Here is a 17,166-nt window from a genome sequence, read left to right on the forward strand (position 1 = left end):
GATCCTGCTCTGCCAGGGCCAGCCCCGTCCATCTTGGGGTGGTCCCCAAGGGTCAGCCCTGCTCTGCGCCGGGGTGACGGTGTCACGGTCCCCAAGGGTCAGCCCTGCTCCTCCCCCTTTCTCAGCCAGAAATAACTGCTGTCCCACGGCCAGACCTTGGCATCTGGGCTGGAGCCCAGGACGGGTCTGGGCGAGCGGCAGGGAGCCCGGGGGTGCCGGGGAGGGCCAGCCAGACCACCGAGTGCTGGTGGCCACAACTTGGCTCCAGCCTCACCCCTCAGCGCAGCAGGAGAGCATCTTCAGTCCCCGGAGCTGGGGGAGTCCCCTGGCCACGTAGAGGTGAGGTCCCACGCTGGGGTCAGCAGGTGGTTGGGTGCATGGGGCTTGGGGACATTCCAGCCTTGGCAATGGAGACATTGCCATGGTGGGGGCGTCAGGGTGTAGTCTCCCGTGGGATACAGAAAGTGTTGGGAGGGGGACAAAAAAAGGAGGAGGTGCAGGTCCCAGGTTAGTGTGGACCTCAGAGCTGGCAGGGAGCTGCGTGCCAGGTGGTCACAGCCCTGCAGGGACCCCTGGCTCTCCAGAATTCTTGGGAAAGCTGCACAGCATCAGCCCCAGCCCAGGGCCACAAGATGCACCAAAAAAGACCAAGCCTTGCCTTACTGAACCAAACACCCTGGAAGGTGCAGCTGTGGGTGGGCAGTTCAGGGGGCTCAGAGCAGGGCTGGGAGCCAGACACCTCCTCATGATGAAGCTGGAAGGTAGAGAGGAACCCATCCCTCTAAGTGGGGACAGTGACCCTACACCCCACCTCTGCTGGCTGGGCTCACTGGGTCCCTGAGGGCTGCAGCTCCCACACCCTTGGGGCTGAAAATAGCTCTGCTGAGGCAGAGGTGCTGGAGGGGGGAGCAGGCAGGGCACCTGCTCACACAGCAGGCTGTGGGCAGCAGGTGCTGCTCCAATAGGGCTCAGGACATGGGGACACTGGTTGGCTGTGAGCAAGGACAGAAGTGGGGACATTTTCTGCTTTGAAGAAAAGCAGAGAGGAAAGATGTCAAGCAGCATCTGAGAGGGGTGGAACGCTTGGGATGTTTCCTTGCACCTGTTGAAGGGAATGAAGAGCAGTGTCGGGATGTTCAAGGATGATGCTGGCCATGGGGACAATGTTCAGGGACAATGCTAACCAGGGATGATGCTCAGCTGAAGCTTGGCCTCTCCCCATGTCCCAGCTGGGGCTGAGGTGTCCCCGTGCTCAGCATCACTCCAGGGCTGTCTCTCTCTTCCAGCCAGGCAGGATCCATTCCCTCCCCACAGAGCTGCCCCAGCAGTGCAGCAGCAGGTGATGACCACCATGAAACCGGGCCCAGAAGAGGGTAAGAGGGGCTGGGGGTGCTGCCAGGCCCAGGGTGGTTCTGCACCCCCTGCCTAGGGGCCAGCTCTGGTTGTGGCCGCTGGTCCCTCTGCACTCTCAGTCCCCTCTGGCCCCACATCCCCACGGTGAAGGCTGACAGGACCCACACACCCCGGCAGGAGAGGCTGCTGGAGCCTCCGGAGTTGAGAACTCCCTGACGATTCCCTCCCCTGAGGAATCCCTGGGCATGGCCGACAGGGACCCTAAGGAGGGCAGGGGGTGCTCAGGGCTGCAGCAGCCTCAGCTGTGGCTGTGCTCTCCCTCGGCCCCCCAAGCGCCCCAGCTGAACCTGGGCAAGAAGATGAGCACCCCGCAGGACCTGATGATCGAGGAGCTCTCCCTGAACAACAACCGAGGCTCCCAGCTCTTCCAGCAGCGCCAGAGGCGGATGCAGCGCTTTGTCCTTGAGCATCCCAGTGGATACAGGGAGGTGGGTCTGAGGCTCAGCCCCCGGCTCCGAGCGGCACAGCCCTTCCAGCATTTGCAGGGAAGCCTTTCCTCATGGGGTGTGGGGTGTCAGGGGGGTGGCCGTGCTCAGCTGTCAGCTCTGCTGAGTGGAAAGGAGAGCAGAAATGGGCACGGAGATGGACAGGCATCAGCATTCACTAAAGAGCAGGGGGGCTGGTCCCCCCCTCTGCACCCACTGACTCCTCTCCTCACCTCCCGCAGCACCTGGGGCCAGGTGGATGGTGAAGGAAGCTCCAAGGTGCTTTCAACAGCCTCCCCAGTCTGGATTGGGGCAGGGATTGCTCCCTCTCCCACTGAACTCTCCCCTCCACAGGTAGGGGAGGATGCCCTGGGCCAGCAGAGTTATCACTCGGAGCTCCATGTGGCAGCATCACCCCAGGGTGCCCCCCCTGAAGTGCCCAAGAAGACAGAGAAAGTCTTGCAGATGAGCAAAGTCCTCAACCCTGATGCTCTGGCTCCAGGTAAATGCCACCAAGACCCCACAGCCTGTGCTGTGTCAGTAGTGAGCTTGCTGCAATCTCACTTCGAACTTCTGCCTGCTGAGGGGTCCTCCCCAGAACCCTCCCCCACAGTTTTTATATACATATTAATATATAACATATATTATATAACATATATTAACATATATATAACATATATAACATATATTAATATATAACAATATATATGTAATCCAGCCCCCAGCAGCAGGTCCTCCATGGCTGTGCAAAAGCAAGGCTGTTCCCAGCCTCTCCCCCCCTGCCCGGGGTGCAGCAGCCCACACCACCTCTCTCCCCCCACGCAGGGTACTCAAGCCCCCTCAAAGAGGTTCCTCCAGAGAAGTTCAATGTCACTGCCATCCCCAAGGGCTACCGCTCCCCCTGGCAGGACCTCTTTGGTGACAAGGACAGCACTGTGCAGGGACTGAACCAGCCACCTGTGAGACCCCCTCCGTGGGACTTCAGGACCTTCAACAGGTAAGGCTAGCGAGGAGGAGGAGGCACCACCAGCCCATCCATCCCTTCAGCCTCAAGAAGCACCTACCACCTTCCCTGGGAAACTCAATGGTCCATGAGCTCTTTACACATCACAGGGGAGCAGCAAGGGCTCAAATTGCTCTTCAACTGCTCAGGAGCTCCCCTGTGACTCCTCTGTAAGGGTCCATTCCTCCAGCACCCCCCCCCCCCAGATCTCAGCACAGCTCCACCACTGGGTTTGTGCAGCCTTTAGTAGCCTGGTCCCACAGGATGACCTGAGGGATGGTGGCTGAAATTTGGGAGGTCTAATTCTCACACACATGGTCCTGGAGAAGGAATTTCTGCTGCTCCCAGCTGGGCTCAGCTCTGGGCTCAGCTCTGGGCTGGGTGGAGGAATGGCACAGACAGTGCCAAGTCTCTCTCCTAATTTCTCTAAGGAATCCAAGCAGCTGCTGGAAGCAGTGGGGGTATAAGGTTAATCTTCCCACAGGATGCTCCGAGGTCACCAGATTCCTTCAAAACACCTGCTTGAGATTGAAGTCTGGGGTGTTTATGGTGGCTTAGCCCATCGCTGCTCACACCTCCAAATTACACTGGGGTTGAAGTTAGGGCCTTGGAGCAGAGACTGCCAAGGAAAATCTCTGTTCTGGAAAGTTGCTTGGTGGGGATTCAGGAGGTGGAATTCTGGCAGTAGCATATTACCAGCAGCCCAAGGTAGAATAATGAGAACTGAACCTTCAAGTTGAACATCACCCTAGGGAATCTGCAAACTGAGGGCCTGGCTCTCCTCCTCAGTGAAAGCCTCTTTCATGAGGATGAATGTATGTTTGCCTTCATGGCTTGGAAAAAAATCACCTTCCAGTGGGCAAGATCCCACTTGAGGTCCTTACCAGGTCACAGCACTGATCCCCATCAGATCACCTGCTGAGCTTCTGCAGGTAGCAACTTCTGCACCAGGGTCAGATTTGATTAGTGGGGGACAAGACTGCTGTGCTTGGAACACTTGGCAGAAAGGGCTGCAGGGAAACCACAAAACCTCTGCCCAGGAACCACAACCTCTCTGTATGGGAGCCATGTCCCAAGGGGCACAGATCAGTCTGAGTGCTGGTGGGACTGAGATGCTGCTGCCACCCTCCTCTCCCTCAACCCTGGGGCAGGCCAAGAAGCTGCTGGACACTCAGCCCTCCCTTCCACACCAGTAAAAGCATTATCAGCACGCTGGTCTGCACTGGAGTGGGGCTGAGGGAGAGGCAAAATTAGCAAAAGGGACAAAAAACCATGGGCAGCCATGGTCAGGTACGGGGAAGCAAAGGAACTGTGTGAGCTGCTCCCTCAGAGCTGTTTCCAGCTGTCTTGAGCTTTGCTGGAGCACCCAGGGAGGTGCTGTAGTGGGAGAACGAGGAGCTGCAGCAGACACTTGGCTCTTTTCTTTCAACATTTAGCCATGTTCCTGCCTCAGTATTTATTTATGGACAGGGACTGAAGCGAGGGCATGTTTCTGAATAATGCTTTACCCCATACCATTTCTCCCCCCTCACATGCTGCCTTTCTATTTAAAGACTTGAACTGTTATTTAATACAGATGGATGCTAATTTAACACCAAGCCTCTTGCCACCTCCTCTAATTCATTTCTGAGGCATGAAGATTCAGAGAGACAATCTGCTTTTAACTGGGCTTTTCATGATCTTCCAAGCTGTTGGCTTTTAAATCACTTCTCAGTTCATCAAATACAGAACGGCTGAAAAACAAGCTTTTTGTAAGAAATGGGCCAGCAAAAAGCCAGGGGTTTTGCCTAAAGTTAAGTGAATCCCAGCACAGGTTACACAGTCTCAGGGAAAGGGCAGGTTCCCCATCTCTACAGCAGCTGCATTAAAGCAGATTATTTTATTCCCAACTTTAAACGTTCAGACTGTGATCCAAAGACCATCAGCCACCTTGCTGCCTTAAGAGTGAAAATCAATTTTTGGAAAAGGAAGGCAGAAAAATTCTGGAACCAACCTCTCTGCTTTGCCCCTCTTATTTCTCCTCTGTTGCTGAACAGTGCCACATCACTGATGTTGGAGCAGTGCTTCCCAAAGCAAACATTCCCAGCTATACCTCATGGATAGCTCAGCCTCCATGTGCTGCTCCAAAACCAACATTCTTGGCTTTTGAGGGGCTGGCACTCTCTTCCCCAGTCCCTTTTCACATTTCTCTAGCAAGGGATGACAGCTCTTGCCCCCACACTGCTCCTCCCGTTAGTCATAGTTGAAGAGAAGCTGTCCCAAAAGGCAGCCTGAAGCCAGGGCCAGGAGAAAAGACTTTGCCTGCACATGTGCTAGAACCATCATGGGCAGCACTGTCAGCCTCAGCTCTCTGCAGAACACATCAGATGCTGACAAGTCACTTGCTAAAGACCAGGGAGTTTGTCACTGCCTCCTGACCCCCTTTTACAGGCAAAACATCTCTACTGCTGTTGTTGAAGCACATCAAGAGAGCCCATGGTAAAGGCAGCAACAGGCTTCCTCCCCAGCCTGCACAACCACTGATGATGCTCTGGCACCAAACCTCACCCCCAGGCCTGCCAAAGCTGGAGCTGAGGTTGGCTCTGTCCCTGAGAAACACTTCACAGAGCTGGCAGAGGCCCCAGCAGACCCCAGGGGGAGGGGAAGGGGGTTGTCATTTGCTAAAGGCTTTGCTGCAGGGCTCGGTCTGTAAATCCAGACCTGCTTTTCCCAACCCCATTACAAGATGCATGGCAGTGCTAAGCCTGCTGCTCCTCCTGCTGCAGGACACCTGCCCCGTTTGACAGAGCACTGGTCAGCGACCTCTTCTCCGTGCCTGCCCTGGAGCTGGATAACCTGAGTGCTCTGGAGGTGATTTCCCACAGGCCCAACTTCAACAGAACAGCACAAGGCTGGGTGAGGTTTCTGCCTGAGAGTGAGGAGCTGTAGCACGAGTGCTCCCTTCCCCATCACCCCCAATGCTTTCCTCACTGGACTCCAGAGTATGTCGCGTGGTAGGAGGGAGTATCCTTCATGACAGCCAGGCTGGGGGTCTTGGGTTGTCACCCTCTTCCACAGGGTGTCAACAAGCTCCAGTCTGGGACCACCCAGTTCTTACCATTAATGCAAGCAGATCCTGGTAAGCTCCTGTCCAAGCACAGCCTGTCCTCTTCCCTGCCTTGTGGAAAACATCAGGACCACCAGCTGCAGCCTCACTGCTCCTTCACCGACACACAAGACCTGCCCGGACAGCTGGTGCCTTTGCAGAGAAATTCCATCTTCAGGACAACTCTGTCATTCAGATCAAGATGGCAAGAGGATGTGGTAACTGGAGAGCAACAGCAAAACAAGTTACTGGAGGCAGTGGCACGTTAAAAGCACTCACCTTGGGCTTGGCTGGACAACAAAAACAAACGAGGAGCTGGCAACCTGCCTGTTGACAACACAGCACGGCCAAGATGGATGGGAGAGGACTGTTGACAGCTGGAAACTTGTGCCCTGTTTTCCACAAGCTCCTGGCTAGCACTTGGCAGCTGCTGTTTTCCCCTTCCTCCTGCTATTTGCATGCCTTGCTTCGAGCCTAAGCCCTTCGATTGATGGACGCCAGGTTTGTTTCATCCAGCTGCTCAGGAAGGATCGGGCCCTTCCCGGACGGGTCTGAGGACTCTGCCAGGGAATTCTGGCAACCCCAGCGGGCAGGAAAAGCATCGCAGCCCTGACCCTGTGAGCCGGCTCCTCCATGGATGTGAAAATCAGCAGCCAGGATTCAGCAGCAGCGACGTTCTCAGCAGTGACACACGGTGGGACACGCAGCTAACAGCAGCCTCTGGGGCAGCCATGAGAATTATTTGGAAAAAACTGCTAATGGCTAACAAAAAATCTGTTACTTAGTACAGGCTTTCTACAATTGCTTTTGGCAGGTTTTTAACCTTACCTTCATTTAATCTTGCAAAAGCAAGAGTATCGGGATGAAAGTTTCTTTTTCCAGCCACGTGGTTAAGCCAGGGCAGTAAATTTTGTGGAAAAATGCAGTTCCCAGCTGCCTCCCTTGTGCTGTGTCCTGGTGACGCCACGCACAGATGTGCAGAGCAAATCCCATGCAGGGCTTCTGCTGCCACAACACAGCACTGAGGGAGAAAACTTTAATTGCTCTGTTCCTCCCACAGAAGCAGAAGGGGACAAGCAAATAGAAAGCAAAAAGGTCTGGTCTTTAAACATTAGTTCACGATGCTCAACTGCTGTACTCTTCCAAGCCCACCTCTCTCCTCCTTTGTCCACCAGCTGAAGAACCCCTGTACCCCTGGGTACCTGGCTGGAAATAATGAATAAACAGTGATTGTGTAAAACCTGTTTGAATTTGAGATGTGTCTGCACAGCTCTGCCAGGCCCCAGTTGCAGAGACCTGGGGCCAGAGCAGTGTCCAATACTGGAACCCTCCCTGCCCCACCAGCCTCTGCCCACCCCCCAACACTGCCCCAGGCAGTGGCACAAAACTCAGCAGGGTTCTGCTGTCCCTGCCCACTCTGCATCCTGCCTTTGGCTGCAGCCAAATAAAAATCCAAGTCCTCAGACTTTGAGAAGCAGGGTCTAGGCAAAGTGTTGAAAAATTCAAGTATTTTAATGTGGTTTTTTTTTTTTTTCAAACAAGCAAATGAGGCTTCAGAACAGGTCCCATCACTTTTTGCTTTACAGAAAATATCCACACATCCATTACATGAAAGCAGCTGATGTACAGAAAAACTCATAATCCTCCAGCCACATCTTATCCCATGGAAGGCTCCACTCAGGGGACAGTTGCTCCTTCACCAACACTCTAGCTGGAGCACACAAAGAGAAGTTTAATGTCTTACCAAAGCTGGATGAAGTGGGACTCACCTCAGTTTTCATGGGAGACTCTATCCACAGGCCTCAAAAGCCCCAGTCATGCTCCAAATATACCCAGGGCAAACACAGCTGCACAGTGTCCTCCCCCAGTAGCTGTCAGCAACACAAGCCCAGGGGCCACTGAGGGGCTTTCACCAGGCTAAACCAGGCAACTGCTAATCTGGCACTGCACATCACACCTGCTGCTGGCAGAACCTAACACTGATCTTGCTCAGGATGTGCAGGATTAGAAGTGAAACATCAAAAAAGATTTGGGGTTTTGGTTAGTTTTAGGTTTGGTTTGGTTTCTATTTTTTGTTTTGGTTTGTTTTTTGTTAACCAAGACTTCAGGAAAAATGAGAAAGGAAAATTCTGTGGCAAATTATGACAAAGCCATGGGTTTGGCACACTGATATGGTTTTCAGCTCATTAGTTACCTGACAAAGAGAAGAGTCTCTGGTTACATTTAAACAGTCCATAGCGTTCTGACTGAGGATATCAAGGGTTTGGTTTTCTTTTTCCAGAAGTTTATTTCAAAAGTGTGCAAAGGGGATACACGAATAGCACTGTAATTCTGGTACACCTGATCCCCTGCCCCCCACCCCTTACCCCAAACAAAAGACCTGGGAAGTATCAAGGACCCAATTAGCAAGTGGAGACACAGAGCTCAGCTTTCCCAGCATTTGCAAGCAGGGAAATAAGGCTTCTCTAGCTCGCCCACACCTCAACATATGGCGCTACCATGGTGACTAGAAAATAGCATTTACTGAAAGAAAGGATGAGGGTGGTGTGCTAGGGGCTGCTGTGCTTCCCTGCATGGGCTCCCATCCTCTGGGGATCCTGGGATGGGTAATGAATGGGGCCAGGGGCTCTCATGAAGGGAGGTGGGGGCCCCATGGCGTGGAACATGTGTGGTCCGAAACCTGCAGAAACACAAAGTTGTTGGGTTCAGGCAAAGCAACACAACAGCTCCCACAGCCAGGCTGGTGCTTGGAACTACTGACAGAAAATGGCCCTAGGAAGGGGTGCATCTCCCATGGTTCCTCAATCCCCAAACTCCCTCCTCTCCTTCCAGAACAACCCAGGGCAATCCCTACCCCACACATCCCCACTCGCAGATAAAAGCTGGTGGGGGGCTGGATGGGTGTCTGTGACACCAATTTAAATGTTTTCTGCTCAGCTGTGGAGCAAAGCAAACACATCCACGGGAGTCTGGCATCCCACAAAAAGAGGTCTCCTGATGGATACATGCACACAGCCACGCACAGGCTGGCATCCAACCAGCTGAAGAATTACCCCTTGAAGTTCAGGTTAAGGTGGCATTTACACAGCCAGCAAAAGCACTGTGGAGGTCTCAGTGCCAGGAACAGGGATCTCTGACGTGCCAGAGAATTTGCAAGTGAACAACAGGCAGCCCAGTTTAATTAAACTGTGCTGACAGCTCATTTTAGCTCATCAGTTTACACTGTATGACCCAGGATAAGGAAAATCAACTGAGGGCATGCATCAGTGCTACAGCCTGGCTGAGTGAGAACTGCATGATCCAACACCCCCACCTGAAGGGGAAACACAAGTACCTGGAGGTGGTGGAGGAGCAATGCCAGGAGGAGGTGGCAAGGCAATGTTAACCACGGCTGGAGGGCCACTGGGAGAGAGGTTGAAGTAATTTGCAGAAGCCTCTTCTTCTGCAGCTGGAGGAGGTGGGAGGGCTGAGGGAAAAGGACACAGTGGTTATGGAAAATCTCTCAGGGAAGATATGCAGAGGCATCAGTTCTTCCACAGGGCAAACCACTGATACTGTTGCACAAGTGAAGAGAAGCAAAAAGCAGGACTGCACTGAAACCCTAGAACAGTCACTGGTTTTATTCACCTGAAACCAACTTTGCTTTTTCCACCATACAGCCATTGGTGGATAAGGAAAGCATTAACCAAGTCTTGGAAAGAATGTGTTGCCAGTACCCCAGACCTCAGTAACTGCAGTCCAGCTTTAACCTCTCACTCATCACATAAAGAATGCTCTTTTCATCAAGAATTTGCTTCTTGACAAAGTTCTTCTCCCACTGCAGCTGGATCCACTACAAATCTACTGCAACTGCTGCTCTGAGCTCATCAGTGCCTCTAACACTGAACTCTACTCCTGCTCCTGAGGGTTTAACACCAGGCTCTTTCATGGAAGAACATCAGCATTAAGCATTTCAGAGACAAAAAAAAAAACCCAAACCCTTACCTCCAGGAAGTCCTGGAACTGGCTCCAGCTTTATCCCAGATTCCGTAGTACCTTCCTTGTCCTTTTCTTTTCCTCTTGCTGCCTGGGACCTAAAAAACAGACAGAAGGTTGAGAACAAAGCTGAGACAAAGCAGGATAAGCAGACATTCACACCAGAATAGTTTCACATTATCTAATCCAGATCTGTTGCTTCAGGCTTAGGATGAAAAATTCACAGAACCCCAGAGACAGGTGTTACACAGCATGCAAACAGTGCTCACAGGAGAGGGATTAGAAGCAAAACTCCAGAAACTCACCCATAACCCTCAACCAGGAACCCCCTGACACCACTTGTGTCATTTCAAACCCAGATCCCACTGCTGAAAGAAATCCAAGCACCCAAACATTCACCCGCTCTGCATCTACTCCAACTCAATATCCAATCCTGCTCATCAAGACTGCACAAACCAAGAGCAGAACCATCTGCAAAGCTTCCTCCCCAGGCACTGACCTTCCCCACTTGACATTGAGCCTGCGACCATTGACAATGAGTTTGTTGAAGGATTTCTCAGCAGCCACTTCTGCTGCCTGCCGGGTGGCGAACTGGATGAACGCACATTGCTGCCGCTGCACCACGGTGATCGTCCGGATCTCCCCAAACTGGTAAAAGTGATTTCTGAGGGAAAAAACAAAAAAAAAATTATGAAACCCCACTCCTCCTAGCTGCAGGGCAGATAGGAAATCATAGAATCATAGAATAGGCTGGGTTGGAAGGGACCTCAGAGATCATCGAGTCCAACCCTTGAACAACTACCGCCACAGTCACCAGACCATGGCACTGAGTGCCACATCCAGTCTCTTTTTAAATGTCTCCAGGGACGAAGAGTCCACCACCTCCCCAGGCAGCCTGTTCCAATGTCTGATCACCCCTTCCGTGAAAAAATTCTTTCTAATATCCAATCTGAACTTCCCCCGGCACAATTTAAGACCATGCCCTCTTGTCTTGCTGAGAGCTGCCTGGGAAAAGAGCCCAACCCCCCCCTGGCTCCAACCTCCTTTCAGGGAGTTGTAGAGAGTGATGAGGTCTCCCCTGAGCCTCCTCTTCTCCAGCTTGAACACCCCCAGCTCCCTCAGCCTCTCCTCAGAGGATCTGTGCTCGAGTCCCTTCACCAGCTTGGTTGCCCTCCTTTGGACCTGTTCGAGGACCTCAATATCCTTCTTGAACTGAGGGGCCCAGAACTGAACACAGTACTCAAGGTGTGGCCTTACCAGGGCTGAGTACAGGGGCAAAATGTTGCAATAGATAAGCTCTGTCTGAACTGGTGGGGGAGAAGAGAGGGGAACTAACTATTAGAAATCAAGTCTCTCGCCCTGCTGTGCCCTTAGGGAGCAATAAAAACTCTCAGCAGTTTTCTCAGCAGTTAACTGGAGAGAGGATATGGGACTTCCTTGGAAAAGTGTTCCAGAGCACCCCCAGCAGCTCAGAGGGATGACTCATCTTTAAAGAGAAAAAAATTTAATCCAAGCATTTGAAATGTGGCTGCTTATCTGTTCCCTAACAAGCTGGCACTCCTCTGCAGTTGCCCACCAACCAGTTCCCCGTTAAGGAAAACTGAAAAGCAGATTTTCAATTTTTTTTTTCTCCTTGCCAGAGATTTCCTCACTTTGAGATGAGCAGTAACCAAAGGACTGAATAAATAGGGCAATATAAATTCACCAACACACCTGAGATCTGATTCAGTGATGGTATCTCCAAGACCTCCAACATAGAGTGTAGTGATGGTCTTGTCATCCGGGGGGTCCAGACGAGGCATGGTTGATGCTCGTTTCAGAAGTTTATCAGCCACAGGATCATTAATTCCATAGTAACGATCTTTGATGTTCTGATCAGCCAGAGGATCATCTGGATCTGTTGGTTTCTCATGTCTAAGGTTCAGCAAACAAAGCATTTCATAATCCCAGCCACAGCTGCACCAGACTACAATGGCTGGAAGTGCTGCCTCCCCTTCTGAAGGCTCTGGTCACTCGTATGCAGAACCTTGTTCACATAAATATGCCAAAATGGAACAAAAAGTCCCAACAACAACTGCAGCCAGGACTACTTCAAGTTCTGAGTGAATGGCACTTCTGAGAGCTCAGCACTCAGCACTACAGAATACCAGAGCTGGGTTTCAAACGGCCTCTTGTTCATATACAAAGATCTCTGACTGAGGGGACTGATGCCACAAAGGGAGAAAATGAAGTACAGATGAGAAGAGCTCCAGTCACTGCTTCCCCACAGCCACCATCTCACAAACAAGAAACCCCAGAACAAAGACTCATTCACTGGCACCCTGTGCAAACTGGGTCTGACACCCCAGGGATGTGTTGCCTGCCTCCTGCAGTATTTCCTGCCCTCCAGACCCTAAGGGGAGCTGTACCTGACTGTAAGGAACCAGCTGTTCAGATGAGTGTCCCTACAGGTACAGAGACCAGACCCCAAGGGGAGCTGTACCTGACTGCAAGGAACCAGCTGTTCAGATGTCTCTGTACCTGTAGGGACACTCCAGACCCCAAGGGAGCTGTACCTGACTGCAAGGAACCAGCTGTTCAGATGTCTCTGTACCTGTAGGGACACTCCAGACCCCAAGGGGAGCTGTACCTGACTGCAAGGAACCAGCTGTTCAGATGTCTCTGTACCTGTAGGGACACTCCAGACCCCAAGGGAAGCTGTACCTGACTGCAAGGAACCAGCTGTTCAGATGTCTCTACCTGTAGGGACACTCCAGACCCCAAGGGAAGCTGTACCTGACTGCAAGGAACCAGCTGTTCAGATGTCTCTGTACCTGTAGGGACACTCCAGACCCCAAGGGAGCTGTACCTGACTGCAAGGAACCAGCTGTTCAGATGTCTCTACCTGTAGGGACACTCCAGACCCCAAGGGGAGCTGTACCTGACTGCAAGGAACCAGCTGTTCAGATGTCTCTGTACCTGTAGGGACACTCCAGACCCCAAGGGGAGCTGTACCTGACTGCAAGGAACCAGCTGTTCAGATGTCTCTGTACCTGTAGGGACACTCCAGACCCCAAGGGGAGCTGTACCTGACTGCAAGGAACCAGCTGTTCAGATGTCTCTGTACCTGTAGGGACACTCCAGACCCCAAGGGGAGCTGCACCTGACTGCAAGGAACCAGCTGTTCAGATGTCTCTGTACCTGTAGGGACACTCCAGACCCCAAGGGGAGCTGCACCTGACTGCAAGGAACCAGCTGTTCAGATGTCTCTGTACCTGTAGGGACACTCCAGACCCCAAGGGAGCTGTACCTGACTGCAAGGAACCAGCTGTTCAGATGTCTCTGTACCTGTAGGGACACTCCAGACCTCAAGGGAGCTGTACCTGACTGCAAGGAACCAGCTGTTCAGATGTCTCTGTACCTGTAGGGACACTCCAGACCCCAAGGGGAGCTGTACCTGACTGCAAGGAACCAGCTGTTCAGATGTCTCTGTACCTGTAGGGACACTCCAGACCCCAAGGGGAGCTGTACCTGACTGCAAGGAACCAGCTGTTCAGATGTCTCTGTACCTGCAGGGACACTCCAGACCCCAAGGGAGCTGTACCTGACTGCAAGGAACCAGCAGTTCAGATGTCTCTGTACCTGTAGGGACACTCCAGACCCCAAGAGAGCGGTACCTGACTGCAAGGAACCAGCTGTTCAGATGTCTCTGTACCTGTAGGGACACTCTTCTCCTCTCTTGCATTCTCCTTTCACCCAGAAGGAGCAGATGTGAGGACGGTTACGTTTGTAGTAAGGAGTGGTCCGGGCCAGCTTCAGCAGCATGTCACTGGTGGATGTGGCTTTTCCTAGAGCACCAACTGGTCTGGTGCCATCAGAATTGGCTATCTAAAGGGTTGATAAAACACAGATAATTGTGTATATCTCACCACTGGAAACTAAGGCAGAGAATCAGAGCAAGAAATGTTAATGTTAGGCCATTCCTCCCCTTTACACATCCACACACAGAACACGAAGCAGAGCTCCAGTTCCTCACCTCCCTCTCCATGTTCTGGGTGTAATATTCCTTATTGACATCAGACTTGGGCATTTCATCCTTGAGGGAGAGTCCTGCATCCCGCACTTGAATAGGCAAACCTAGAATCAAACAAAAGGAAACCCTAACAGATCTGTAGGAAACAGAAGCTGGGAAAGCAGAAATAATTCCAGCAAACCTCAAGACGTGACCATCGAGACTGGTTGTGTCCAGAGACAACAATCCCAGTGACACACACACACACACACACACACAGACACTCCACTAACTTCACCTTCAGAGGCTGCCAGCTGACATTTTTTGGTACACACCATACTCCAGGTCAAGCAGACAGGTCTGGCAGACATTCTTCAGCTTGCTGCATGTCTGGCACACTTCTGTCTTCTTGAAACGCATCCGAACCCCCGGGCACCACCGGAACACTGTGAAGGGCCTGGCACAGATCTGGGACAGAAAACCAACCCTGGTGTCACTGTCACACTGGTGTCACTGTCACACTGCAGTGAAGTCACCATTCCAATTCCTGCACAGGAACTTAAGAAGCACAGAAAGTGATCTGGTTTCTTTAGACCATAAATACAGCTCAGCTTCAGACCTCCAGAAATCTCTGTTTCTCTTTGATCCCTGCCTTTGCCAGGAGAAAGCTTCAAGAAGGTTTTTTTTTTTTTTTTTGTTGGTTATTTATTTACTTATTACAGTTACCCCAAATCAGAAAGCAGATCTGCTCCAAGGAAAATGTCAGGATAGTGCTGCTGGAGATTGATTTCCTGGCATTTGCACGTTTGTCACCAACACAGGAGGGAGCCCAGAAGGGAGCTGCCCCCTGCCTCACCCTCCACTTCTGCTTCATGCACAGTGTGAGGAAGGGAAGCAAAATTTCAACATGAACCTCCTCATTTCCCAGATGGCAACTCATAAAAGGGGCAAAAAAACCTCTTTAATTTCCCTCAAAATATTTCTTGCTCTCTCAGAAATACTCATGGCTTATTTCTCACACAGCTGACACAAGGCACCACCTGGCCACAAATAACACATGCAAAGAAAAAAAACCAAAATTCTGGTTATTTATGCACCACTTACAAGTAAAGACAAACCTGCAAGAGAAAATATGAAATAATTTAAAACACCAAAACGCCTTCAAATGGGGTATTTTTATTTGTGGTATTTGCAAAACCTAATCCTGATAATCATGAGTAAATCCCAAGTCTGTCTGAACTACAATTCTACTACTTTAAGACTCATTTTGTCTAACAGAGCACCCAGCAGACCAGCCTAAAAATTTATGCAATTACATAAACATTTTAACTTGTGAACAAAAATAAGCACTTTTCTGAAGCCAAAAGGATTTTTTTCACATTAAAACTGAGTGTTCCTAAATGTTTGCTAAATAGGATGTTTGTTCTTCAAAAGACAACCAACATACCTTGCATTCTTTTCCATATTTTTCTTTGGTCTGAAATATAATAATTAAAAAATCATTAATTTAATATAAACTATCAAACTTATCATTGATGTTCTAGCACATGTTGGTTTTTTTTTCCTAGTTATGCTGCATTCAGACCTCCCCCTCCCCTACATTTTGAGTTTACACCTTGACAGGACAAGAAATATCCTAGAAAACTGTCAACTTGTTTCAGAAACATTCATAAAAAATCAATTACTGTCAGTCCCACCTCAGGTACTGATGAGAGGCCCAAATGAAACAGAGCAGCAATAACTGGTTTTGAGCAAAATGCTGTCACAGGAAGCTAAGTCTCTGAAAACAAGGAGTTTTGGAAATACCAACTATACTGGCAGTGGGGTTAAGTTTAACAAAAAAATGATAAATCTCCAGTTTGGTGGAACAGAATGTGAGGAGACAGCACCAGTGTGGGTCACACACAACCAGAGTGAGCACAGAGAAAGTGAGACCAGGGCCTGGCTCATCCTGTGCACAGGAAAAGGATAAAAACAAACAAGGATTTAGATTACTGTCAGGCAGCTTTCTAAGACAGTTTAAATTTATTCTTACAGGTGCACAGCTTGCACATTTTAGGAACTGTGCTAAGCCATTCCCCACTTCAGCAGCTCCCTGTGCACGGATTCACCAGGACCAAAGCTTTGGGTTCTACTGCTTGTGCTCTGAGCACTGGGCTGCATCAGCTCACTCCCCTTTTTGACTGATTTATCCTTAAACCACCTACCTAATGCCATGACCTCACATCCCAACAATGGCCAGAACCAAATCCTGTTGTGCAGAACCAGCTAATTAGGGGTGCACAGGCACCTGACATCTCCTCTTGTATTCAGGGTTATTTCAGCCCCCCCAGAACCCACCAGTTGTAAGGGCAGCAGGGAGGGAAGGGCTTTAGGGTCAGACTGACACATACCATTCGGATGTAGGGGTTTTCTCCCAGACATGTCTGGCACAGAATAGGGAAATCCTGGATGGAACGGGAAGAAATTAAAACCGGGAATTGGCAACAACCTCTTTCATCACAACAGCACTCAGACTACACTCTGACCTGACACCGCTGAATTACACGAATCAGACTCTCAGAAAGACACAAAAAGACCCGTTTGGAAAAAAGTCAGTGGGAGAGATGCGAGCCACGACCCGAGGCCGATGTTATGGACGAGCCCCGATCTGCGGCTTGAAGAAAATAAACAAGCAGCGTATCCTTGAGACCTTCACTCTCCAGAGGCCTGGATGCAGCAGATGCCATCTCCCTCCCTCCCCCCCCCCCCCCCCCCCTCAGCATCCATTGTTTGCTGGGCCCACCCAGATCCAAAGGAAGCTGCCGCGGGCACACGGCGGGCCCAGCGCAGCCCGGTCGAACGTCCCCCGGTGACGGGAAGCCGCCCGCTACCTTTTCCAGAGGGCCCGAGTACCCGCGACAGCCGCTTCCCGGGCGAGGCCCCGCTGGGAGGCAGCTCCCCGGGCAGGCCCCGCGCCGTCACACCGCGCCCCGCTCGCTCCCCCTCGGTAGCGGAGCCTCCCGCCCGCCTCTCCGCTCCCCCAGCTCACCGCGTCCTCCCAGTTCTGCCGGTTATAGGTGTTGGAGCCCAGCGATGTCGACATGGCGGCCCGGTTCCGACCCGCTCCGCTCGCCCACCGGGAGCCCCGCGCCGCCCCGACCCCGGCGGGCGGCGGAAGTCACGACACTTCCGCCGGTGACGTACGGGCAGGAAACAAGGAGGCGAGGGGGGCAGCGCGCCGCCGGGCTAGGAGGGCGCTCTAGGCAGGGAGAGCCATAGAGCTCAGCCGACG

The 17,166-nt window shown here is 51.6% G+C and overlaps 2 protein-coding genes across 2 annotated transcripts; one reads left to right on the forward strand and one right to left on the reverse strand.

Annotated features, from left to right (window-relative positions):
* The first annotated feature begins 1,588 nt into the window (after nt 1–1,588).
* On the forward strand, nt 1,589–7,166 carry MYOZ3 (myozenin 3). The gene is made up of 4 exons (XM_071759049.1): nt 1,589–1,841; nt 2,193–2,340; nt 2,664–2,835; nt 5,607–7,166. The coding sequence occupies exons 1-4, from the start codon at nt 1,599–1,601 to the stop codon at nt 5,767–5,769; spliced, it is 726 nt and encodes a 241-aa protein (XP_071615150.1). The 5' UTR covers nt 1,589–1,598; the 3' UTR covers nt 5,770–7,166.
* A 253-nt stretch (nt 7,167–7,419) lies between these two features.
* On the reverse strand, nt 7,420–17,059 carry RBM22 (RNA binding motif protein 22). The gene is made up of 11 exons (XM_071759048.1): nt 16,924–17,059; nt 16,286–16,339; nt 15,340–15,369; nt 14,228–14,360; nt 13,917–14,017; nt 13,596–13,768; nt 11,615–11,815; nt 10,401–10,565; nt 9,911–9,999; nt 9,261–9,392; nt 7,420–8,606 (listed from the first exon to the last, which is right to left on the reverse strand). Exons 1-11 carry the CDS (start codon nt 16,975–16,977, stop codon nt 8,476–8,478), a joined length of 1,263 nt encoding a protein of 420 aa, XP_071615149.1. The 5' UTR covers nt 16,978–17,059; the 3' UTR covers nt 7,420–8,475.
* Between the last annotated feature and the right edge of the window lie 107 nt (nt 17,060–17,166).

This window comes from Heliangelus exortis, chromosome 15 (assembly GCF_036169615.1).
Source record: "Heliangelus exortis chromosome 15, bHelExo1.hap1, whole genome shotgun sequence".
Classification (NCBI taxonomy): Eukaryota; Metazoa; Chordata; class Aves; order Apodiformes; family Trochilidae; genus Heliangelus; species Heliangelus exortis.